Raw genomic sequence first — 24,847 nt, 5'->3', positions numbered from 1 at the left:
AATCTGCATCTGTGGCATATTATTGAACAAGCCCACAAAATTCAGAAGCTCCCCAAAGTAGAAAGTGAGGATGGCAATGTATTTAGAAAATATGTCAGTTTATTAAGTCAGGTCACCATTTTATGGTATAAACATATTATTTATATGACTCTTTTTTACTCCCTTGGTTTTCAACTGGGGGCAATATTTCCCCTTAGGGGATATTTGTCAATGTCTGGAAACATTTCTGGTTGTCACAATTGGATTGGGGACGAGGGAGGATGTGTTACTGGCATCTAGTGGGCAGAGGCCAGGGATGCTGCTAAACATCCTACAACATGCAGGACAGTCCCCACAACGAATATTATCCAGCCCCAAACATGGATCGTGTTGAGATTGAGAAACCCTGTTTCATCATCAAAAATCTTTCTTGAGAGTTTTGGCACCTGATATCTAGGAAGAAAAACCTTTTTCTTTGTATTCTCAAGGTGTTTGCACTCTGGAAAAAAATAAAGCAGATAGATATAAAGCATTTTGCTTCAAGTACTTACAAAAGATCATTAATCTTTCTTTTTAACTGGTAGAACCCTTACATGAGTCCCAGGAGGAATGTCCTTTCTCTTCCTGGGAGATAGATTACAGAGAGCGCGTGACTAGAGAAACCTTAAGCATTTATTCCCAGCACAAAGTGCCCACTGTTTTGTGCGTGTGTGGGGGGGTGTTTTTTCTTAAACCAAACCTTCTCTCTCCAATTATTCTTAAAAGCTTCAATTAGTTGCTAATCTGTTTTTATCACATCTTTAATACTTGCTAATCTCACTTTTAACAAGGATGGCTACTCATTCTCCAGCCATCTGTAGAATTGTTGCAAAATCTTAAATCTAAGAATCTGGAGAATTTCCTGTCACAGAATAGGAAATAAGTTAAACAGTTGTGAATTTATGTCAAGTCATTAGGAAAGGATTGGCTTGATGCCTAAAATCCACTATTATATTCCCTCCTTTGGGTTAAAACATTGTTTATAAAGGACACCTGTTAACATGTAAACAATTTACCTGGATGAGCTATATATTCATCTATTAGCAATTGGTTCAATGGTTGGATCAGATTACTCTGTTTGAGATACAGGAATAGAACAGGCTCATGAGAATGTTAGATCCCTGCCCAAATGTGTTCAGTGAGGTCAGGTTAGTAGCTGGAAATCAGCAATGATGGGAATATTTACACCATGGAAATCTGCAACCTTCTCCCCACCTTCCCCCCTTCCCCCCCCCCCCAACCAAGAAGACCTGTTTATCTGCGCACACTGGAATGAGGAGATAATAGAGGTTTTTGCTGGGCTGTTTTTTAAATGACAGAGCAGGGAACACTGCCCAGGAGACATCAAGAAAGAGAAGCCTTGCTCTTCAGGTCATGGGGTCAGAGTGCAAGGGCACTGGGGATTGTTGAAAGGGAGGGACCTGATGGAGGAAGAGGGGCCAGAAGAAAAGTGGGGCCCTAATGAAAAATTCATCTATTTGAGAGCTCTGTGCACAGACTCCAAGGGAATCCTGCCAGAGTTTGGCAAAGCTTGGACTTGAATTCAAGTGAGAATCTGAAAAGTTCCATTAGCAAGTGGAATTGAGTAAACTGTCTTTAAGGTAGCATCGAAATTCCACTGTTACTATAGTTACAGATACCATGCCCAGAAGTAAGCATATGGTGGGTTGACTGCTGCATCAAAACAATGGCATTGTAGCTGTGATTATTTTATCATTAAAGTGTTTGGGGAATGCACAAAAATGACAAGTACTTAAAAGAACAGGCTCTTCTACATAAAAGAAAAACAATTTTGTTGAGAATGGAGGATTATTAATAACAATTTTGAAATTTGATTTTTACAGAAAGTATGCAATATAAAGAAAAATGTTTCAGGAATGGCAATAAATTGGATAAAGGAAGAACTTATTTGGTCAAATCAACAGGAAGGAATCATTACAGTCACAGATATGAAAGGAAACAATTCCCGTGTTCTCTTAAGCACCTTAAAATATCCTGCAAACGTAGCAGTCGATCCAGTAGAAAGGTAAATTCTGCTGTTTTCAGACACTGAGATATATTTCAAAATCTGATGAAAATTCATAGGATCACAGCATTTTGACTCAAAGGGACCTCCTCATTGAGACCATGGCCCTCTTTTATGATACAGAATCACCCTTTTCAATAGGCCGCTTGCTGGATTTGAACCACAGTGACTCCCTCTACAAACAGCACTCCTGACAACCATGGCTTCCTGCCATAGAAGTATAATTCTCCTCCAACCTGAAATCCCATGGAAAGTTCAAGGACTCCTGTTGAATTACATTTCATTCAAAATAGTCAAGCTTGTCCTGTGCAGACACCTGGGGTCTGTGCACACACTGAGAGAGTTGACCATTTAAGTAACTTTACACTCAGTTATGTGTCTAATTCATGTGTTCGCCCCCAGGTTCATATTTTGGTCTTCAGAGGTGGCCGGCAGCCTTCACAGAGCAGATATCAAAGGTGTAGAAGTGAAGATCCTGCTCGAGACATCAGAGAAAATAACAGCTATGTCACTGGATGTGCTTGATAAACGGCTCTTTTGGATTCAGTACAACAGAGAAGGAAGCAATTCTCACATTTGTTCCTGTGATTATGAAGGAGGTTCTGTCTATTTCAGCAAACACCTTGCACAGTAAGTTTTGCTTCTAGTGTGAAATAAAACAATTGCCATTGAAATTCGTGCGCTAAATTAATTTTACTCTTGCCAGTTAAGCTGATACTATGGTGGTTTAGCACAGATTTTGGAGTCTTGAACTCAAGTTTTATATTTATAATTTACTAGCAAGTCACTTTGGGCAGGTATGTGACTTCTCTTGTCCTCAGTTTCCTTTAATATGGGGATAATAGTAGTGCTTATTTCTTGGGGATATTGTGAAAGTTAAGAAACACAAATAAAAATAAATAACAGAGTATTCTAATATATAAAAACCCAGGGTCCATAACGTCCAAAACGACTGAAGGCTTGACCAACCAGAAGTCAGTCCTGCAGTCAGTGCTGGGTTGCTGTGGCTGACTGCCGAGGGGGCTGCGGATCCGGACTGGAGGGAGGCGAGAAGCAGGGTCTGATCTGTAGCCTCCGTGGCAGCTGTTGATCAACCCTTGCCTTTCTCTTTCTCTCCGGGCTTGGCCCGCAGCTGCGCCTCTCTTTCTCTCCGGGCCTCTGAGGGGGCTGCTGATCAGCCCTGCCTCTCTGATCAGACCCAGAGATAGGTCGGAGATGCTGACTGGCATAGAAACTGACCAATCAGAACCAAATCTGGGTGAACTGTGAGGAGCCAAAGGCTGCCTAGGAGGCAGAGCTTTTGATGCTGACTGGCATAGAAACCGGCTAATCAGAACCAAATTGGCCGGCAGGGGAGGGCATTTGGGGGCGAGATCAGGCCTGCAGGGGAGGGCAGTTGGGGGCAAGATCAGGGCAGCAGGGAGGGCAGTTGGAGGTGAGATCAGGCCTGCAGGGGAGGACAGTTGGAGGCAAGATCAGGCCAGCAGGGGAGGGCAGTTGGGGGCAATCAGGTTGGCAGGGGAGGGCAGTTAGGGGCAATCAGGCAGGCAGGCGGAGGGGTTAGGGGCAATCAGGAGGGCAGGCAGAAGCAGTTAGGGGCAATCAGGAAGGCAGGCAGGTGAGTGGTTAGGAGCCAGTGGTCCCAGATTGTGAGAGGGATGTCTGACTGCCGGTTTATTGGACATCCTCCAAGGGGTTCCTGATTGGAGGGGGTGCAGGTTGGGCTGAGGGAACCCCCCTCCATGCATGAATTTCATGCACCGGGCCACTAGTTTGGCATATAAGTTTTCACATGTTGGTTATAGTTATTCTTTTTGGAATTTTTATGTCTTGCAGTTATAAAGTTATACATGTTTGATTTGTTATCTTGCCAGTAACTGACTTGCCAGCTTTTGGAAAGAGGCAGAAATTAGTCATGTGTGAAATGGACAAAACCAAAAGTCCAATCCTACCCTGTTCCTATTTTCTTCCCTATTTTATATCACACGTGCTGATTTGCAAAAGAATGAGACCATAAATCTGGAGCTAAAAATTATACCCCATTAATTCAGATTATGACTGCATATATAAAATTTTAAGCTCAATATCTGTTTCTAAACCTAACAGAAAAATAATCAAAAAGGTAGGTGATTGAAATTCAGACAATAAATTGAAATGAAGTGAAACTTTAATAAGCCCAGGAACAAATGTTTTTTCTGTTTGTTTTAGGCACAATTTGTTTTCAATGTCCCTTTTTGGAGACCGTATCTTCTACTCAACATGGAGAAAGAGGACGATTTGGATAGCTAACAAACACACTGGGAGGGATATGGTTCAGATTAACCTCAACTCATCATTTGCACCACCTGGTGGAATTAAAGTAGTACACCCACTTGTACAGCCCAAGGCAGAGCGTGATACTTGGATGTCTGGTGAGTCATCTCTGATCTTGAACAAGGTCTGGTACTTAGTTACTCCCTATCCAGACACTAAGGGTTTATCCTTGATTTCTCCCACTGCCTCACCCCCAATTTCCCATCTACCTCCAAGACCTTCCCACCACTTCTCTCCTCTACTGCCATCATCACGGTCCAGACAACCAGCACTTCTGGCCCACAGTCATAGCCACTCAGCTAATCTTTCTATTTTTCTCTCTTGCCTTTAAATAGTTAATCTGACCCATTTGCTTAAAAGCCTTCAAAAGCTTCCCTTTTCATTTAGATTGAAATGTAACGATTTAACAGGCCTATCAATATTTGACCACCCTGATCTAGCATGTTCTTTCCTTTTCCCTGGTTGGAATCCAACACAGGTCTTTCCAGAGTTTCTCAGAATGCCTGGCTCCTTCATGCCTTTACACATTTGCAGTCACTCTTCACTCTGCCTAGAATTCTCTTCAGTTAAATGTCATGTCCTCAGATAGAAGTTAAATGTCATGGCCTTCTCTGGGCATCCAATCAAAGTGGGCCCTTCACCTCTTATTTTTTTTCTCAATAAGCACTTTATTGGACTCATTGCAAGGTATAATTACATATTACTTTTCTTTCTTTTTTATTTTCCTCCCACTTGATTATAAATATGCAGGCAGAGACCATTTTATATATTTATTTATTTATTTATTTATTTATTTATTTATTTATTTATTTATATAAACCACCAGATATTCAGTGGTTATTTATATATTTATAAAGAATTGTAGATGTTAATAAAATGATTGGATTGACTGAATCTAGTCACAGTCACAAATTTCTATTTTTAAATGCAGTCTTCTCCCTTTGAATTCTTTAGCATGTACTTTTTTCTTAAGGTAAGCTCCTCAATATAGCTTATATACTACAAAAATGATGTTACACTAACATTTGCTTTATGTAAATGTCTTATTTTAAGAAGGTTTTCAAAGATATTTAATTTTATCCTCAAGTAGCCTTGTGAGGTTTCGAAGCAGAGGTGGAATTGCTTGTTTTCTCTTCTTCCTGTTGGATGCCACTGGGTTTGGTAACCGTGTGGGAAATGGTGGGGACCATGAGTCCCTGGCACAATTAGTGGATAAATGTGTTTATACCCTCCCGGGACGCAGCTCCTGAGGGGCACTCTGGAGAACTGAACTGAACAGGGGGACAGGCACAAGATTCCTGAAGGAAGGCTAGAATCTAGGGGAAACGGACATGCTTATATCTCATGCCCTCAAGAATGTAACCAATAGCGTGAATGCTTTTATCTGATTTCTTTAGAAACATAGATAGAAACTATACTTTAACTTTTGTAATGACTATGCTTTCAATGCAAGTAATGAGGAATTGCCAAGAATAAAATAAATTCCAAGTGATGAAGCACTTATTCAAATAAGATATTTTTTAAAAACCTTATTTACTTGAATATACAAAACAAGAATCGTGGGAAACAATTCAACTCTGGGTGGCAGCATAACACAGAATAGCAACAGCCTAGTGGTGGCATTATGAAATAGATGGTGACCATATGCCAGATACGTTCCAAGGGAAATTTTGACTCAAGCTGTCTTCCAGTTCATTGCCTAAGTGGTGATGACTCATAACAAAATGAGAACCAACCACTACTCTTACTTAATAAGTAACTCTGAGTTTCATTCATAATAGTTATAGATGTGCCTATCTCATCCTCATCACCATCTCTCACATTTATGTGTTGCCTCATAGTTTCCAAAGCATTTTCATGGGCATTATCTTATTGATTTGTCACAGCAACATTGTGAGACAGAAAGGCCAGCAATTATTGTACTCATTTCATAACTGAGAAATCTAAAGCCTAGAGAAATAGAGTGACTTTTCCCAGGATTGCACAGCTTGTTAATGATGGAGCTGGGACCACTTCCTCGTGGTCAGTCTGTGAGGTTAGTGTTTTTTCTCCCATCAACAAACATGTGATCTCTTCAGAGTCTTTTACTATTATTCAGCTTCCTTGATAAAGAGTTTATTTATTTATTTTTAAATAAATCTTTATTGTTCAGATTATTATAGGTGTTCCTCTTTTTTTGCCCCCCATAGCTCCCCTCCACCTGATTCCCCACTGCACCCCATGCCCTTACCCCCCGCCACTGTCTTCATCCATAGGTGTAAGATTTTTGTCCAATCTCTTCCCGCACCCCTCACACCTGCTTCCCCCTGAGAATTGTCAGTCCACTCCCTTTCTATGTCCCTGATTCTATTATATTCACCAGTCCATTCTGTTCTTCAGATTTTTTATTCACTTGATTTTTAGATTCACTTGTTGGTAGGTATGTATTTGATGTCATTTTGTTGTTCATAATTTTTATTTCTACCTTTTTCTTCTTCTTCCACTTCTTAAAGAATACCCTTCAGCATTTCATGTAATCCTGGTTTGGTGGTGATGAACTCCTTTAGCTTTTTCTTGTCTGTGAAGCTCTTTATCTGACCTTCAACTCTGAATGATAGCTTTGCTGGGTAGAGTAATCTTGGTTGTAGGTTCTTGCTGTTCATCACTTTGAATATTTCTTGCCACTCCCTCTGGCCTGCATGGCTTCTGTTGAGAAATCAGCTGACAGTCGTATGGGTACTCCCTTGTAGGTAACTAACTGTTTTTCTCTTGCTGCTTTCAAGATTCTCTCTTGGTCTTTTGCCCTTGGCATTTTAATTATGATGTGTCTTGGTGTGGTCCTCTTTGGATTCCTCTTGTATGGGGTTCTGTGCACTTCCTGAACTTGTAAGTCTATTTCTTTCACCAGGTAGGGAAAGTTTTCTGTCATTATTTCTTCTAATAGGTTTTCAATATTTTGCTCTCTCTCTTCTTCTGGCACCCCAAAAATTCGGATGCTGGTATGCTTAAAGTTGTCCCAGAGGCTCCTTACACTATCTTCATTTTTTTGGATTCTTTTTTCTTTCTGTTTTTCTGGTTGGGTGTTTTTTGTTTCCTCATATTTCAGATCTTTGGTTTGATTCTTGGGGTACATTGATCTACAGTTGAGTTTCTGTATATTCTTTATTTCAGACAGTGTATGCTTAATTTCTGACTGGTCCTTTTCCATTTTTTTGGCATTCTCCTTAAGATCCTTAAAGGTTTCACTAAGTTCCTCAGTGGTTTTGAGAAGATTCTTGAGTAACCTTATAAATGTGGTTCTGAACTCTATGTCGTCCAGTAGTTTGCTTTCCTCCATTTCTTTCATTCGTGACATGTTTCTTTGTCTTTGCATTTTGCTGCTTCCCTGTGTTGATGGAGTGGCTTTGTGTGGTAGGTGACCTATAGGGGCCAGTAGCTCAGCCTCCCCAATCACCTGAGGTGGACGCTCTTGGTACACCCCTTTGTGGGCTGAGTGCAAAGTCTTGGTGTAGTTAAGCCTTGATTGCTGTTGGTACACTGGGAGGAATTGATCTCCAGGCCAATTGGCTGTGAGGACCCGCTGTGTCTATAATGGAAGGACTGCTGCGCTGGAGACAAGCTTATGGTGCAGGACTTGTTTCAGTGGGACTTTGATGCTCACTGAGTCTGCCTCTTGAATGTGTCACTTATGGATGTGAGGAGTTGAAATCTGGTGTCTCACACTGACCACTAGGTACACTGGCTTCTGTATCTCCACTTGGGTGCAGGTCAGCTACTGTCTGAGGCCACCCAGCAGGAGCTACAGTGAGAACTACAGTTTTCTCCTCTTTGTTTGGGGTTTGGAGGTTTTGGAGCTGTCTGACCCGGGCTGCAAGTTTGCTAGGTTAAGCTGCGATAGGGCAGGCCATTCATATGCTAAAGCCACTGCTTGGAGCTTGGATGGGTTTGTAGGTTGTGCGGGGCGGGGTCTCAGGGCGTCACTAGGCCAGGGCGTGGCAAACAGCGATGGCTGCCAGTTAGCCAGCTCTGCGTCTCCGACTGCATCCCCGCGTCCTGTGCCCCAGTTCAGTAAACAATTATTCCTGTGCTCAGCCCTGCAAGCAAGCCACCCTCACTTTCCGACCCGATGGCAGACAGTCCAGCTTCTCCCCGTAGGAGTTTGGGTCCCCCTTGTCTCCCCAGAAACTGGAGTTTGGAGTAATCGGGAGCTTGTCTCCTTTTGGGTTGAAAAAAGCAGCGCTTCCAGTCGCCCGCCGCCAGCCCGATTTGCGCGCCTCCGTACCTCAGCTTTTCAGCGCTTGTGCACGTCTCAATGCTCTTTTCTCTTTCCTTCTAGTTGTAGAAGAACTTCCACTCAGCCAGCTTTCCCGTGGTTCTGGCTGATAGACGTTTTTTCTTTTAGTTGTAGTTTTGAAATTGTTGTGCGAGGCAGCAGTTTAGGTGTTTACCTATGCCACCATCTTGGATCCTCCCTATCCTTGATAAGGAGTTTAAATAGGATAATTGAAAGCATGAATTTTAAAAGAAAATCTATAATGATTCATTATATAACAACTTTAAACAATGTGACAAATAATAGAATTTGGTTGGGAAGCCACTGTCAGCTGTAGAGTTACAGGCAAACCTGGAATCTAGAAGGCAATGGGCAGTGGTGATATTGGCTCCAGTTATTGACCAAAGGATGTAATCCAAATGTGCTCCAAGTGCTGAGGACTTCTGATTTCTTTTTTAAAAAATCTTTATTGTTCAGATTATTACAGTTGTTCCTCCTTTTTCCCCCCATAGATCCCCTCCACCTGGTTCGTACCCCACCACACCCCATGCCCTTACCCACCCACTGTTCTCATCCATAGGTGTATGATTTTTGTCCAGTCTCTTCCTGCACCCCCCACACCCCTTTCCCCTCGAGGATTGTCAGTCCACTCCCTTTCTATGCCCCGATTCTATTATATTCACCAGATTATTCTGTTCATCAGATTTTTTATTCATTTGAGTTTTAGATTCACTTGTTGATAGATATGTATTTGCTGTTCATAATTTTTATCTTTACATTTTTCTTCTTCTTCCTCTTCTTAAAGAATACCTTTCAGCATTTCATATAATACTGGTTTGGTGGTGATGAACTCTTTTAGCTTTTTCTTGTCTGTGAAGCTCTTTATCTGCCCTTCAATTCTGAATGCTAGCTTTGCTGGGTAGAGTAATCTTGGTTGTATGTTCTTGCTATTTATCACTTTGAATATTTCTTGCCACTCCCTTCTGGCCTGCATGGTTTCTGTTGAGAAATCAGCTGACAGTCATATCAGTGCTCCCTTGTAGGTAACTAACTGTTTTTCTCTTGCTGCTTTTAATATTCTCTCTTTGTCTTTTGCTCTTGGCATTTTAATTATGATGTGTCTTGGTGTGGTCCTCTTTGGATTCCTTTTGTTTGGGGTCCTCTGCACTTCCTGGACTTGTAAGTCTATTTCTTTCACTAGGTGGGGGAAGTTTTCGGTCATTATTTCTTCAAATAGGTTTTCAGTATCTTGCTCTCTCTCTTCTTCTGGCACCCCAATAATTCTGATGTTGGTACACTTAAAGTTGTCCCAGAGGCTCCTTACACTATCTTCATATTTTTTGATTCTTTTGTGTTTTTGCTTTTTTGGTTGGGTGTTTTTTGCTTCTTCGTATTTCAAATCTTTCACTTGATTCTTGCGATCCTCTAGTCGGCTGTTGGATCTCTGTATATTATTTTTTCTTTCAGTCAGTGTATGCTTAATTTCTAGTTGGTCCTTTTTCATATTCTCGAGGGTCTCTCTAAATTTATCGGCCTTTTCTAGAAAATTCTTGAAAAACCTTATAACTGTGGTTTTGAACTCTATATCCAGTTGTTTGCTTTCCTCCATTTTTGCATTTGTGATCTGTTTCTTTGTCTCCACAATTTGGCTGCTTCCCTGAGTTGATAGAGTGGCTTTGTGTGCTAGGTGTTCTATAGGGCTCAGTGGCTCAGCCTCCCCAGTTACCTGAAGTGGACATTCTTGGTGCACCCCTTTGTGGCCTGGGTGCACAGTCTTGTTGTAGTTAAGCCTTGATTGTTGTTGGTATGACTGGGAGGAATTGACCTCCAGGCCAATTGGCTGTGAGGATCAGCTGTGTCTATGCTGGGAGAACTTCTGTGCTGGAGACACCCTTATGAGGCAAGACTTGCTTTATGGGTATTTGGTGCTCTCTGAGTCTGCCCCTTGAGTGTGTCGCTTATGGATGTGAAGAGTTGTAATCTGGTATGGACTCACACTGACCACTGGGTACACTGGCTCTTGGATCTCCAAGGAGGTGCTAATTTAGCCTCTGCCTGAGGCCACCCAGCAGGAGCTATGGAGAGATCTGCAGATTCCTCTTCTTTGCTTGGGTTTTGGAGGTGCCCAGATGAAGCCCAGCTGTGAAGCAATGCCAGCTGTTGTCGGGCCTTGGGCCTTTTTTTGGATGTTCTGGGTCTCTCTGACTCAGCTGCAGTTTGATAGGTAAGTTTAGATTTCAAAGGACCATGCCATTCATATGCAAAAGCCTCTGCACACAGCTTGGTGGGGCGGAGTCTCAAGGTGGAGCAAACAGCAATGGCTTCCCATCAGCCCTGCCCTAAAAGGCCCCCGGGTCTCAGTGTCTTGTGGTAATCATTGCAAGCACCTCTGAGAGAAAACCGCCCTCGAGTTCTGCCTGCTTCCAGACAGTCCAGTTTCTCCCCATATGAGTCTGGGTCCCCAGATTCTCGCCCGCAACTGGAGTTCAGAGCAGTCGGGAGCTTGTGTCTCCCTCCGGCTTGAAAAAGCCAGCCGTGTACTCAGTTGCCAGCCCTCTCTGCGCGCGCGCCTCCATACCTCTGCCTTCCGCACCTCCTCTGATTCTCTGTGAGCTTTTCTCTTTCCTTATAGTTGTAGAATTTCCACTCAGCCAGCCTTCCTGTGGTTCTGGATGATGTCCGTTTTGTCTTTTAGTTGTAGTTGTGAAGTTGTTGTGCGAGGCAGCAAGTTCAGGTGTTTACCTATGCTGCCGTCTTGGTTTCTCTCTGCATGTAGCCCCTTTTCATCCACACATTCTGAATGCTGCAACCTGGGCGGCAGGACCTGGGAGGCGCCTATACCCAAGGCTGGAGGGTTAAAGGGGGTCAGGCTGCGTGAACGCTGTAATCGGTCTCAGGACTTCTGATTTCAAGAGCACTGTGACGCTGGCCATTGTGAAATAGGTTGAAATTGTTTTTGTGTCTTGTAAAGCAGGAATGCTTCACCTGGGATTTAGAGTCTATGAATCTCTTGATTGTACATGTTAGATGAAATATGCAATTGTCTCCTAGGGATACGGTAGACAACTTTCATCAGATTCTCAAAGTGCCCAATATCCTTCACGTTTACAAACACTTCCCTAGAGGATGGCTAGTTCCTCCTGGATAATAGCCTTACAACCGCAGCTCCTCTGCCGAGGTGGGCCGTGGTAGTACTTGGGTTGCAAGGCACTTTGTAGTGAGACTACTTCAACAAAGCAGGTAACTGGTAAAAAATGCCTAAACTACCACTTAGCAAACCTTCTACAAAACACTAGCTCTGTGGCACTTAATGAAGGTATTTGGAGAAAAAACATTTCAGGGTCAAATAATTTAGACAGACTGGTTAAAGAAAGTTAAACGGGTTGATTTTTCCTCAAGTGGTTTCTCAGAACCACTCAGATGGTTAGGTGCATTGTTAATCTCTAAGGTGATACAAACTGGCGTTTTCCTACTTTATTTCCTGGGCAGCAGCCCACTTGACTACCAACATATTTCTGGCTCAGACCTCTTTCTTAAGATCTAAACCTTTTTATTTTTTAAAAGACTGAGGCATGGTGAAAGTCAAGCTGCAAAGGTCCATGGCAGAGCTAAGCTGCAGAGAAAAGTGATTAAGAACGTTGGGGATTTATTCAGAATATACAAAAGAGAGCAGCCCGGGGAGGACTGTGGTCTGACTGGGACAGGGGTGCGGCTCCCAAAGCCAAAGTCACGGGTGTCTCCAGGAAGCCTCATTTGTGGTTTAAACAAGGCCCGGGTTTGTGAGTGTGAATTGGCTTGTTAGCAAAGAGCTCCATGCAGCCGGCTGCTGAGCCAAGTCTCCATGGTCCAGCCACAGTCTCACTGTCCTGCTGGTTTCCTAAGGATTCTGATCAGTTTCCTGAGAGCGGTCACTCAGGTACCTACTCTGGGCCATGCCTGCTTGCCCACTGTCCCCTCCGAGCTCAGGTCCTGCAGGGGACATGTCGTTTGTACACATTCAGGCTCAGCGAACTTCGATGCCCCGATGTATGGCTGCCTTCTGAGCATCTCTACTTGAATTTCTTGCAAGTGCTTCAGGCACAAAGGACATAACTGACCTACTGGCTTTCACGTCCCTTCTCCCCAGCTCCTCTCCAACTCATAGATATTACCTACCATTTTATAGATGTTGCCTTTTTTATTTTGGGAAAGCTTGTAATTCGACATATTATCTAATCGATGGTTTTTTGGTGGTTAAATGTTTCAGTTTGTGTGGATGGCGGGGCCAAATCTCATTTCTTTCTGAAAAAAAAAAAAATTTCCCCATTTCAGGAACTCAGAAAATCTCTGTCTCTTTCTCTCTTACACACACACACACACACTCACACTCACACCACACACACACTCACATACACACACTCACACACACACACTCACACACACACTCACATACACACACTCACATACACACACACACTCACATACACACACACTCACATACACACACTCACATACACACACACTCACACTCACATACACACACACACTCACACTCACATACACACACACACTCACTCACATACACACACACTCACACACACACTCACACTCACATATACACACACACACACACACACTCACACTTCTCCTCTGGTTGTTGGAAAACAGACACAGACTTGAACCACACTTTTGTTGTCAGAATTAAATTGATTAGGCAATAGTGCTCTCCTGGCTGCCTCAACCAACACCCATACTAGTTGGTGTATAAATCTCAGAGACAGTGTGAAAAGTTTTTTTGTATACAATTTGAATACGTTATTTTAAACTCAACTTCTGAGGATGTTGCAGCTAGTTTTACTGCTCACAGACATAATTTTTTTAAAAGGTGCTAACACTTTTGCTTTCTTCTGTATTCCTTTAAATGTAGATGCCAGTTTTAAGCTCTTGAGAGTTTCAAAAACAAATCCTTTGGAAAATGAAGGGTATCTATCATCAACACAGTGCAAATTACTTCACATTCAGTTCATGTGCAAAATATTGCTGAATTTCCTTAATTCTGAGAGTTCCTGAAGGAGAATTTCCTCCACCTGGAAGTGCACCTGCTGAGGGACGAGATTAGTGTAGCTAAAACTGCCCCGGTGAGACGCTGATCCATCTTGATTGTGTTATTGCTGGAATGTCTACTGTAATCCCTGGGTTATTTGGAAAACTTTAGGAAAGAATCATCCTAGATATGTGAGTGTTTTTCCACATTTTAAAAATAATTTTATTGTGGTAAAATACATATAACATAAAATTTACCATCTTAGCCATTTTAAGTGTATAGTTCAGTGGCATCAAGTACACTCACAGTGTTATACAGCCATCACTATCATCCATCCCCATAACTTTTCATCTTGTAAAACTGAAACTCTATATCCATTAAACTATAACATCTCCCAGCCCCTGGCAACCACTGTTCTACCTTCTCTCTCTATAATTTTAACCACTCTAACTGCCTCATATAGTGGAATTATGCAGTATTTATCTTTTGTAACTGGCTTATTTCATTTAGCCTAATGTCCTCAAGGTTCACCTATGTTATAGCATATGTCAGAAGTTTCTTCCTCTTCAAGGCTGAATGATATTCCATTTCCTGCATGTTCCACAGTTCACTTATTCATTTATCTGTTGATGAGCACTTGGGTTGCTTCCATGCTTAGCTATTGTGAATAATGTTCCTGTGAACATGGGCATGCAGCGGCTGGTTCTTGTTCTGTTTGTGATGTTCCAGATTCATCAGCAGTTCAGGTGTTGCCAGCCTGGTCTATCCATTTAAGACCCTGCTTTCAATTCTTTTGATCCAGTGAATTTTTGGATCATATGACAATTCTGTTTTTAATTTTAAAATAAATTTCTATGCTGTTTTCCACAGTGGTTGTGCCATTTTACATCCCCACCAATGGTGCACAGGATTCCAGTTTCATCTGTTTTTATATAATTCTAAATGATCAATCCAAATAGTCAAAGCTCTTTTATTTTTCATAGAAATCTTAGTAAAATATGGATTGCTATATCCTTCTAACATAGTTATAGGTAGTTATTGACATTGTCTTCATGAAGAAGGTCACATTTACAAAGAGATGCCACTGGGGCAAGCATAGGACTGGTTTGAGGTAAAGCTGGATTTTTTAATACAGGTTTGCCCTGACACCAAATGGCTGCCACTTGAAACACAGTGGTCGGAATGGCTCTCCATCATTTTCCTGTCTTCCTTCTTGCAGTGGGCTCTCACTGTTTGCAGGTTTTCACATGCCTGGCTGTGACCTCACTTTACCTTCTAATCTGGGGCTTTTTCTTACCGTTTGTTTATTGAGGAAACCAGATCATTTGTTTTGTAGAATTGTTCACATTCTGGATTTGGCAGATTATAACCCCATGGTGTCATTTAACATGATTCTGTATTTCTTTGAACAGATAGTTTAGGCTTAGAAGCCTGTTCAGATTCAGGTTTTTTTGCAAGAATACCTAATAGGTGGTACTGCAGGCAGAGCCCAGGTGGTGTGGTTCTGTGACTGAGCATTGACCTATGAACCAGGAGGTCAGGGTTTCATTCCCAGTCAGGGCACATGCCCAGGTTGTAGGCTGAATCCCTAGTGGGGGGAAATGTAGGAGGCAGCCAATCAATGATTCTCTTTCATCATTGATGTTCCTACCTCTCTTTACCTCTCCATTCCTCTCTGAAATCAATAAAAATATATTATGATGAACCTGATGTAGAAAAAAGGTGTAACAGTGGAAAAAAAGCAGGATAAGGAATCCCATATCCATTGTTCAGAGCTGGACCAGAGTAAAATCTGTAGATTTACTTGGCTGTAGCAAAGCTCCTGAGAGCCTGTGTGTTAGCCAGGTAGTTACCAAAGGAACAGTTGGTGGTGGACATTAAACTCCATGATTAGGAACTTTAATTCGATCTCAAAGGTAATTAAGCCTCAATGCTGGGCCCTGGGGAGGGGTATTATCTGAGGTCATCAGCAGCATTGTGAGTGCTAGCTTTGGCCTAATTTGAAGCTAAAGAACAGCAGAAGATTAAGGAGATTAAACAAAAATATAGCCCTCAATCCTCTATGTTTTGCTATTTCTTAAAATGACCTTTTAAGGTGTTTATTGTCTGAATTCAGGTCACATCATCAGCACATTCAGAGGAAAATAATGATTGCTTTTTTGCCTATGTTCATCTTTGAAGAGTGATGTATATTATTAGTAAGATTATTAAAACCATCAGCAGCATGATCTTGTGGAAAGGGGACTGGGCTAGCAGAGTCTGACCATCTGTTTGAGTTCAAATGCTAAGGCTGACTGGAAATTGAAGGAGAAATCAAATGAAGGAATTAAGTTGCAGATGACACAATCACAGATTTTTGTGCTTGTGTTTTAGTGTCTGTAGTACATCTATGTTGTAAAAGACACTATGCTAAGTGGGACTATAAATGTGAATGGAATATATATATATAATATGACAATGGTGATGATGATAATAAGAACACACAGAAGGACAGGTTAGAGGTGGTAGAAAGTTAGCAACAACAACAACAAAAATCTAGATGAAGGAAAGAGCATTTCCTTTACCCTAGACACTAATTATTTTTATTAGTCAATTTGAATCTCCATTAACATATTTTAAGCAGTAATTAAGGTTTAAGAATCTTCAGAGGTATAAATTTAGAGGAATGTACCACAAATATCTGATTCTGTATAGAATCATAAAAAAATTTTTTTTAAGTGTGAGATCTCAGAGACTATTTACCTCAATGTTTTAATTTCATGGATTAGGAAACTGAGGTAAACAGCAACAAAAATGTGATTCAATGTAAAAGGCAGAACCAAGACAGAACTCTGTCTTCCTAATTCTTAATCCAGTGGTCATCTATCTTATGGGGTTTGGAAAGACTTTTATAAGGAATACTTATAGGAATCTTAATTGTTCAATTTTTTGTTTTGTTACCTCAAGAAAGCATAGCACTTTGGTGCCATTAAAAGGCCAAGTCAGACCTTTCTGGATTTTTGTTGTTATTCACTTGAAAACTTTATAAAAATTAAAGGGAAAAAAAATTGCATGCTATTTTTTTGTTGTTGTTAATTCTCACCTGAGGATACTTTTTCCATTGCTTTTTCTGAGAGAGTGAGAGAGGGGGGTGGAGGGGAAGAGAAGGGAAGAGAGAGGGGGGAAGAGACATCAATGTGAGAGAGCTACATCAACTGGTTGCCTCCCATACCCACTCCTGGGATGGGGATTGAATCTGCAACCCAGGTAGGAGCCCTTGTGGGGAACTGAACCTGATACCCTTTGGTGAGTAGGCTGGCACTCTAACCAGTAAGCGACACTGGCTAGGGCAATTACATGCCTTTTTTTTTTCCTTAAATAAATTTGCAGTGGGTGTATTTTGTCTCCAATAAATTTACAAGTTTATAATTTTAGTCATTTACTTTAAATTTTTGGGTCATCTTATTTTTAAGTTTGCTTAGTTAAAATTTGGTATGTGGAACATGTAGGAACATGAAAAACAATGTAACTATACATTCATAATTAGCACAAAAATGGACAAAAAATAAACATTTTGGAATGAATATAAAAATACTATTCAGTGTAATCTTAACTGACTTAGTAGGTCTTATTGCAACAGTATTGAATAATTGACAAAATTGATTGTGCACTTAATTCTGTACAGAGATTCAAGTAAACGAGTTTAAAATAAGTAAGGAAATAACACAGGCAAGGTAAAAGGAGGTATTTGCAACTAATGAAGGAGAGATGTTTCATTAGAACATTATTAGGCTGGTGTTTCTCAGAGTGTGGCGTGAAGATTCCTGGCTTCAGAATCACCCTGATCCTGTGAAAAATGCAGATTCCTGAGCCATTTCCTTGATTCAGTAAATCAGAATCTCCCAAGTGCAACATGCTCTTCAGGTGGGACAGTGCACATTAGGGACATTTTCAAGGGGCGAGAATATGTCTCTACTCTGTCATGCTGGTGTTGGTCAAGAAAAGTGTTTCATAATTTAAAACAGAAGGAAACAGGTAGAGTCAGAGAGAGGAAACATTTATAAGTAGACTAGAGGACTGGTGCACGAAATTTGTGCATTGGGCGGGATCGGGCCTAAACAGGCAGTCGGACATCCCTCTCACAATCTGGGACTGCTGGCTCCTAACCACTCGCCTGCCTGTCTGCCTGATCGCCCCCTAACTGCTCCCCTGCCGGCCTGATTGATGCCTAACTGCTCCCCTGACAACCTGTTCGTCACCAACTGCCCTCCCCTGCCGGCCTGATCACCCCTAACTGCCCTCTCTGCTGGCCTGGTCACCCCTAACTGCCCTTCCCTGCAGGCCTGGTCCCTCCAACTGTCCTCCCCTGCCAGCCTGATGGCCCCCAACTGCCCTCACCTGCTGGCCTGTTCGCCCCAACAGCCCTCCCCTGACGGTCATCTTGTGGTAGCCATATTGTGACAACGTGAGGGTGATGGGTGAGAGTTCCAGGGCCACCTAGACTTTTATTAGTATAGATAAACAGAGAGCTACATGGAGCATGGTCTCAGCCCTTTGCACTGCTGTGCTCAGGTTCTCTCTGGCCAGTTTCTTGTGCCCTTCACAGCAAGGCTGTTTTTAGCAGTCCTGCCCTTAGGTCTTTGGCTCTTTCCATGATTCATAGGTTCTCGTTGACCTCAGCCATGTCATGACTCAGGGCCCATTACCCCCATCTTCTCCCCTTGAGGTCACCTCTTGCCAGAGCTCTGGCCTCATATCTACCTGCATCCTGGGGTTGGCCTTCACACTCAAGCTTATCTCAGTATTTTCTAGAGCATTTTACAAAGGTGTTGTTATTGTTAAAATTGGCAAAGAATAAGAAGGAGCACAATTTGAGCAAAGGTATACATGTGACTAGTTTGGCCCTTGACTTGGACTCTGATAATCGAAGGTACCACACTGGCCATTTATTGTTCATTATATTTGGCTAATTCAACCCAAGCATCTACCTCACTGAGCAGATTTTACTATTTACACTGGGTTATTTTGTAAAACATGGAATGCAGTAAACTCAGAAAATCGGGGCTACAAATATTACATTGGTATTTATTAAATCTAAAAAATGTTCTTGAAACAGTGATCCTAAAAACAACTAAATATATAGATCTGACAGATAAATATTATACTTAAGAACAGATGTTTTGTAAAGAGATATTTCATTTACAGAATTTTTGTTTATGTATTTAATTACTTTTTTTTTTTTACAAAGGTAAATCAGAATGAAAAAAGCCAAGTTGTGTTTAGTGTTAGTCACCCAAGGAATGACATCCCCAGCTAATTCGAATGCCTTACCTTGAGAGCTTTTGCAGGAGTGACACACTTAGGCAACTAAATGGGCTTTGGAATGCTGCCCAATCCTCCTAAAGCCGTCTCACCCTGGAGCGGTGCCACCACCGTGGAAGACAGCACCCCTGCTGATGCCACAGGGAGATTAGGTTTAAGAATCATGAAGGAATCAAGCATTGGCCCCTGTCAAAACACACCTCTACTTCAAATAAACCCTCTTCTCTTTTAGAGCAGAAACTCTGCAAACTGAGGAAAGGTAACTGCAGAGGCAGCGTGTGTGGGCAAGACCCCAAGTCCCATTTGTGCACGTGTGCGGAGGGCTACGCCTTAAGCCAGGACGGGAAGTTCTGTGAAGGTAATGCGCCCTTGCTGTCGGAAGCTCTGACAGGCACCTGTTCTTCCGTGGGCCATTCAGAACCTCAATGTGGAATCAGTTTTACTCTCTCCCCGCCCTTCCCGAGAGAAACAATTTTATTCCCCCCTGTTTTTAAAGCCTTCGTAATACTTCCAGGTCTTCTTTATAGCTCGTGTTCCTAGATCAAATGCTTCCAGAGGCTCCGCAGGGGTTGACAGTAGGCAGGCGTTCTCAGTGTGGACTCCATGGAACTCCGTGCGTTTGGCTGTGTGCAAAATATCCGTATTTTCAAATATTTTAGGGACGTAGTTCCAAAGCTATCACAAGACTCCCAAAGGGTATGCGACTGCACCTCTCCTCCCCTGAAGGTCTAGTGGGAAAGGGAATCTGGAGAAACCGTGTAGCCCACTGGTCATCTAGGGCTCCTCCTAGTTGAGACTCCAGGCCAAGTTTAGTGAACTCAGGAGAAATACCGGGGAGCTCCAGTGAGCTGCTGATGAAATAGCGAATCCAGAGAGCTGCTGATGGAAAGACTCCGATGGCTGCCGCGCATACTTAGTGGAGGTAGCTGGCTGACACCCACTAGTTAAGGATACTCCCCTGTTTACCTGGGGCTAGTCAGAGGGAGTAGAACGGGGCCTTGGAGGCTGGGTGTCGGCCGAGGGATGCTGCTGAGAGTGGGCCCACCTTCAGGGGATGGCTCCTGTCAGCTTGGAGTGGCTGCAGAGCAGAGCAGGCATGTCCTGTCCTTTTCAAGAACTTTCAACAGTCCCGCCTTAAGTGGCTTTAAGTTGCTGCATCTTTTCAGAGGAAATAGTATTATTTTCCCACAGGGTAATTCTATGAACATCTGTATTTGAAAGTACAAACACTGACAGAATAAAGAGAACTTTCATGATAATTGAACTGACTTCTTTCACCCTTTACTAGAGTAGCAAAAACAGTGGTCAGGAACAGCAGATACAAGTGTGAGATACTCTATTTTGGGCTGACTTGTTAGGGATACTACAGTTTATTTAAAAAAAAAATAACCATCTGTGTTTTGCTGTTGTCACTGTGTAGATGTCAATGAATGTGCCTTTTGGAATCATGGCTGTACTCTTGGGTGTGAAAACACCCCCGGATCCTATTATTGCACATGCCCTGTAGGATTTGTTCTGCTTCCTGATGGGAAACGGTGTCACCGTAAGTCACAACAAGTACTTACTTCGCTATTTCCTTCATGTTCACTGATGTTTGGGAGGTGGCTAAGGTCTGGGTTGATGGTCCTGGATCAGCAGTAAGCTTCAGAATTACTTTGGAGTTTTATTTTAGTTTGTTTGGTTTTTAAACATGAGTGACTGGACTCTATCCCAGACTTGTTAAATCAAAGCCTCCATAGTTGTGATATATATATATATATATATATATATATATATTCCATATTATCCATATTTTATGATATTTCATTATATGTATATCACTAAAAGACAAACATATAAAATCATGATATATTATTATATCTAAAAAAGAGCTGTAAGTCCCTAACATCATCTAATATTCAGTCAGTTTTCAGATATAACCACAATACCATTACTACACCTAAAAATTAATAATTCCATAATAATATCAAATATCTAGTCAGTTTTCAATTTATCTTTAAAAAAATTTTTTACACAGTTGCTTGGTTTGAAGAAGTATCCAGACAAGGGTAGTAATACTGCTGTGTTAGGTTGATACAACTCTATTTTATCCTACAGATTCTCTCTCCTCTTTTTTCCCTTGCAAATATTTATTAAAGAACCATTTTTCCCCCTTCAGAGTTTCTCACATTTTGGATTTTACTGATGGCACTTCCATGATGTCCTTTGTCTTCTACAAACTTATAGTTAGATGTAAAGGCTTGATCAGACTTGGCTTTGACATTTTTGGCAAGAGTACTTCATAGGAGTGGTTATATTTCCATCAGGAGACACATTATAAATGTCCCCTATAGTCTGTCTTTCTCTTTGTCTTTCTTTCATTCTTTTTTAGAAACAAGCTCTGGCCTGTTTTACTAAAGAACAATTTTGCATGACTTACTAAGTTCAGTAGTCTGTCTGGCATGCTTCTAATGACAGAATCACCTGGGTCAACAGTAGCCAGTGTGTATGTTCTGAGGTATTTTTCACATGCTGTTCCAATATTATTATTATTATTTCTCTTTTTAAAAATTAAACTTATTAGAGTGTCATTGGTTAATAAAATTATATAGGGTTCCAGTGTACAATTCTGCAATTTGATATTATTGGCACTGCCGTGATGGACACGGGTTTTGGCCAGCATGGTGCAGTACCCTGTCTCAGATCCCCACAGCGCCGGGCAGCTGACGAGGATGGCCAGTTTCCTCTTGCCCTGTCTCATAACTCTCGGAGCGGCTTGTACCCACAGAACTTACTTTTCACTTTTTATAATGAGCTGGAGCCGAGCGTTGACTCCAACGACTTTTTGTCTTCTTTTCAGCCACTGTCTTTCTTCCTTTGGTGCAGGACCCCCACCAACCAAACACACCTGAAGCTGCCAAGGTGGCTGAGGGAGCCAGGAAAGGCCAGGAGTCTCTCAGGGGAGGGGTGTAGCAGCCATTACCAATCACTCCCTAGATTCATTATTTCACCAAGGGTTTCAAATGGTGATACCTAGTTCTAGAATTTACTTCTAATTATTAATTGGAATATCTTTATGAAGAAAACTTTCATTAACTATTTGGTTTCTTTAAGATACAATTTGTACAATTAAGGTAGGATAAATATTGATGGGAACATCTTTCACATGCTCAATGATTTAAAATACCTTTATCTTTAAAAATATCTTTATGTGTACTTGAGTCTTTTATAAATAAGCTTCCTATCTGGTTCTAATATCCTTTCCATCTTCTCCCGTACTCATTACCCACTGTCTTAATTATTGTACCTTCATGGTACATTTTGATATTTGTTAAGAGCCTCTCATTCTCTTGCTACACCTAACCACAGTCATACAATGTTCTTAGTTTTCCCTTCACATAAATTTGTTTTCCAGATGAACTTGGGAATCATTCGCCCAAGTTCCATTTTAAATATTTTGGAATTTTGATGACTAATAACTTTAAAAATATTATTTGACATACAAGAAAGTTAGAGGAAACTGGAGTCATTTCTCAAAATCAGATGTTTTTCTTTATATAATTTTTAGATTTGAAATTTTTCTTTTCTTTTTGTTCCTTCATTACCACAGTAATTCATAAATGTTTGATTCCTACTTAACTTACTCTTTTCAGGATAGCATTTTTTACTAGCAAGCAATTTTACTGAATTTCCACAAATGTGATTTAACTTAATCTTGATCTTATTCTTCATTAATTAGAATTAATTTCCTGTCCAAGCAATGCAAGTGAATGCAGCCATGACTGTGTTCTGACTTCGGATGGTCCCATATGTTTCTGTCCTGAAGGCTCAGTGCTTGAGCCAGATGGAAAAACGTGTAGTGGTAAGTTTATTTACTTTTTGTTTGTTTGAAAATATACATTTTCTAAGTGACACCTATAATTTGCATCTTGTTGGCAAAGAAGAATAGATTTTCCAACATTACGCACTGAAAGATATTTATGCAATGGCTTAGTGTAGATTTAAATGATATGTTTTGTTTTTGTTTTTAGATAGCATAGTGTAGTGGTTATGAGGGTTTTGAAGTTAGATCGCCCTGAGTTAGCATTACCAGTTACTAGCTTGTTATTTTGGACTAGTTACTTGCTCTCTGTTGGTCTCAGTTTCCTCATCGGTAGAGGTTAACAATACCTCTGTCCTGGATTCGTAGCCAGGATTAAGCAGATGATGGATGCAAATACTTAGCCTGTTGCTTGCACCATGAAAACTCAAAATTAGCAGAAGACTTATGTGTGGCTTTTTTTAAAAAAATAAAGAAAACAAAAGCAGCCAAGAGGACAAAAATGTGTGAGCAAAAAATATATATTACTCACTAGGAAAAGTTAGACCCGTTGCCAAACTCATCAAAATGTATTTTGGCCCCGGCCAGTGTGGCTCAGTTGGTTGACTGTCGTCCCATGCACCAGGAGGTCACAGGTTTGATTTCTAGTCAGGGCACATGCCCAGGCTTGGTCCCCAGTAGGGGCCATTTAGGAGGCAGCGGATCGATGTTTCTCTCTCATCGATGTTTCTATCACTCTCTCCCTCCCCCTCCTCTCTCTGAAATCAATAAAAACATATTTAAAAAAATGTATTTTGTATTCCAGTCAACTGCCAATGCACATGGTCTTGAACTCAGTGGTAGAACAACAGGACAAGGGCCATTGAGATGTGAAGAGTAAACACTCAAGATGTTAGGTTACAGGGAAGTGGAGTATGGTGACATTTTGCTTCTAATCTCTGCAAGACAAACTTGATTGCAGCAGTATAAATGATTGTGGAAATGGTTTAAAAATCAACACATACCTGGCTCACTTCAATATTTTGATAAAAAATGATTATATTTTTGAATGACAGCAACATTACCAAGCAATTGTTTTTTGTAGGCTGCTCATCACCTGATAATGGTGGATGTAGCCAACTCTGCCTTGCCCTCAGCCCAGTATCCTGGAAATGTGGCTGCCTTCCTGGGTATGACCTTCAACTGGACAAAAAAAGCTGTGTAGCTTCAGGTTAGTCCTCCGGGTGTTTGAAAGTGTGTCTCTGCAAAAGTATGTGGAAAAAACATTTCATTTAGAAAGAGCATTAAAAGCCCAATTTTTTATTTTTGGAGATGAAAAACAAATTATATTATAAATATAAGTAATGTAAGTAATAATTATATAAATAATAATGTTTTTGAGGGATATTTAGAAGTTATTAGTATTCAGCAAAGATTTGCTCTAACATCAAGCGTGGTATTCCAGTATATGTGAAAGTCATGACCAGAATAGATTTAAGCACTTTATAGTTAAGAAGAATTGAATAATTATCAATTGATTTGATTTTTAACTCTCCAATGAATGTAATAATAATAATACTTGGACAATTTCAAGTTTTTTTATGTCAGAATTCAATATGAAGTTGTATGCTTCGACTATTATTTTATCTGCTGATGTTACACCTCTTGTGTCCTTCAACGGCCTCAGAAATCCTAGATTTATACTAAATTGATTTCATCTCTCCTGAGGTTCATCATGCTTGCAATCTGGGATTGCCTTAGCCCAATACTCTTAACTTCCCAGGGTCTTTGTTAATATAGCGCAATCTGAGCTCTGAAAATTAACAAGGGTCTTGTTATTAACTCAAATAATCATGCTTCCATTTTAGAAGTGCTCAGGCCAGAGAAGGGTATTTATTCAGACCTAAGTTAATACAATATGCTAATTTTAATATGTTTCAGTATGCGTGAATCAGGGAGATTACAGCACTAACACTTGTACCATTTAGTTATGGTGTTGGTTATTTCATGCTGGCTCTTTCTCTAAGTAATTTGCATTTTAAAAGCAGGCCCCTAGACAGGGAAGAATCCAGTGATGAAATTCTGGCAATATGTCACCTCATGGAAGAGGAACTCTTCTTGCCTGTCTTAACCTAC

General features: G+C 41.1%; 1 protein-coding gene across 1 annotated transcript in view; it reads left to right on the top strand.

The window, feature by feature from the left end:
• The window catches only part of EGF (epidermal growth factor), a 95,614-nt gene that overhangs the window by 26,227 nt on the left and 44,540 nt on the right, over window positions 1-24,847 (top strand). Inside the window, exons 3-9 of the mRNA XM_080682838.1 lie at window positions 1,863-2,044; window positions 2,447-2,674; window positions 4,253-4,455; window positions 19,166-19,291; window positions 20,354-20,476; window positions 22,652-22,774; window positions 23,817-23,942. Of these exons, the coding sequence (XP_080538964.1) occupies window positions 1,863-2,044; window positions 2,447-2,674; window positions 4,253-4,455; window positions 19,166-19,291; window positions 20,354-20,476; window positions 22,652-22,774; window positions 23,817-23,942 (1,111 nt within the window). The remainder of the gene's footprint in view (window positions 1-1,862; window positions 2,045-2,446; window positions 2,675-4,252; window positions 4,456-19,165; window positions 19,292-20,353; window positions 20,477-22,651; window positions 22,775-23,816; window positions 23,943-24,847) is intronic.

The sequence above is a fragment of the Plecotus auritus genome (assembly GCF_963455305.1).
Source record: "Plecotus auritus genome assembly, chromosome: 1".
Classification (NCBI taxonomy): domain Eukaryota; kingdom Metazoa; phylum Chordata; class Mammalia; order Chiroptera; family Vespertilionidae; genus Plecotus; species Plecotus auritus.
The sequence above is the reverse complement of the archived record's forward strand: the minus strand, read 5'-3'. Positions and strand labels throughout refer to the sequence as shown.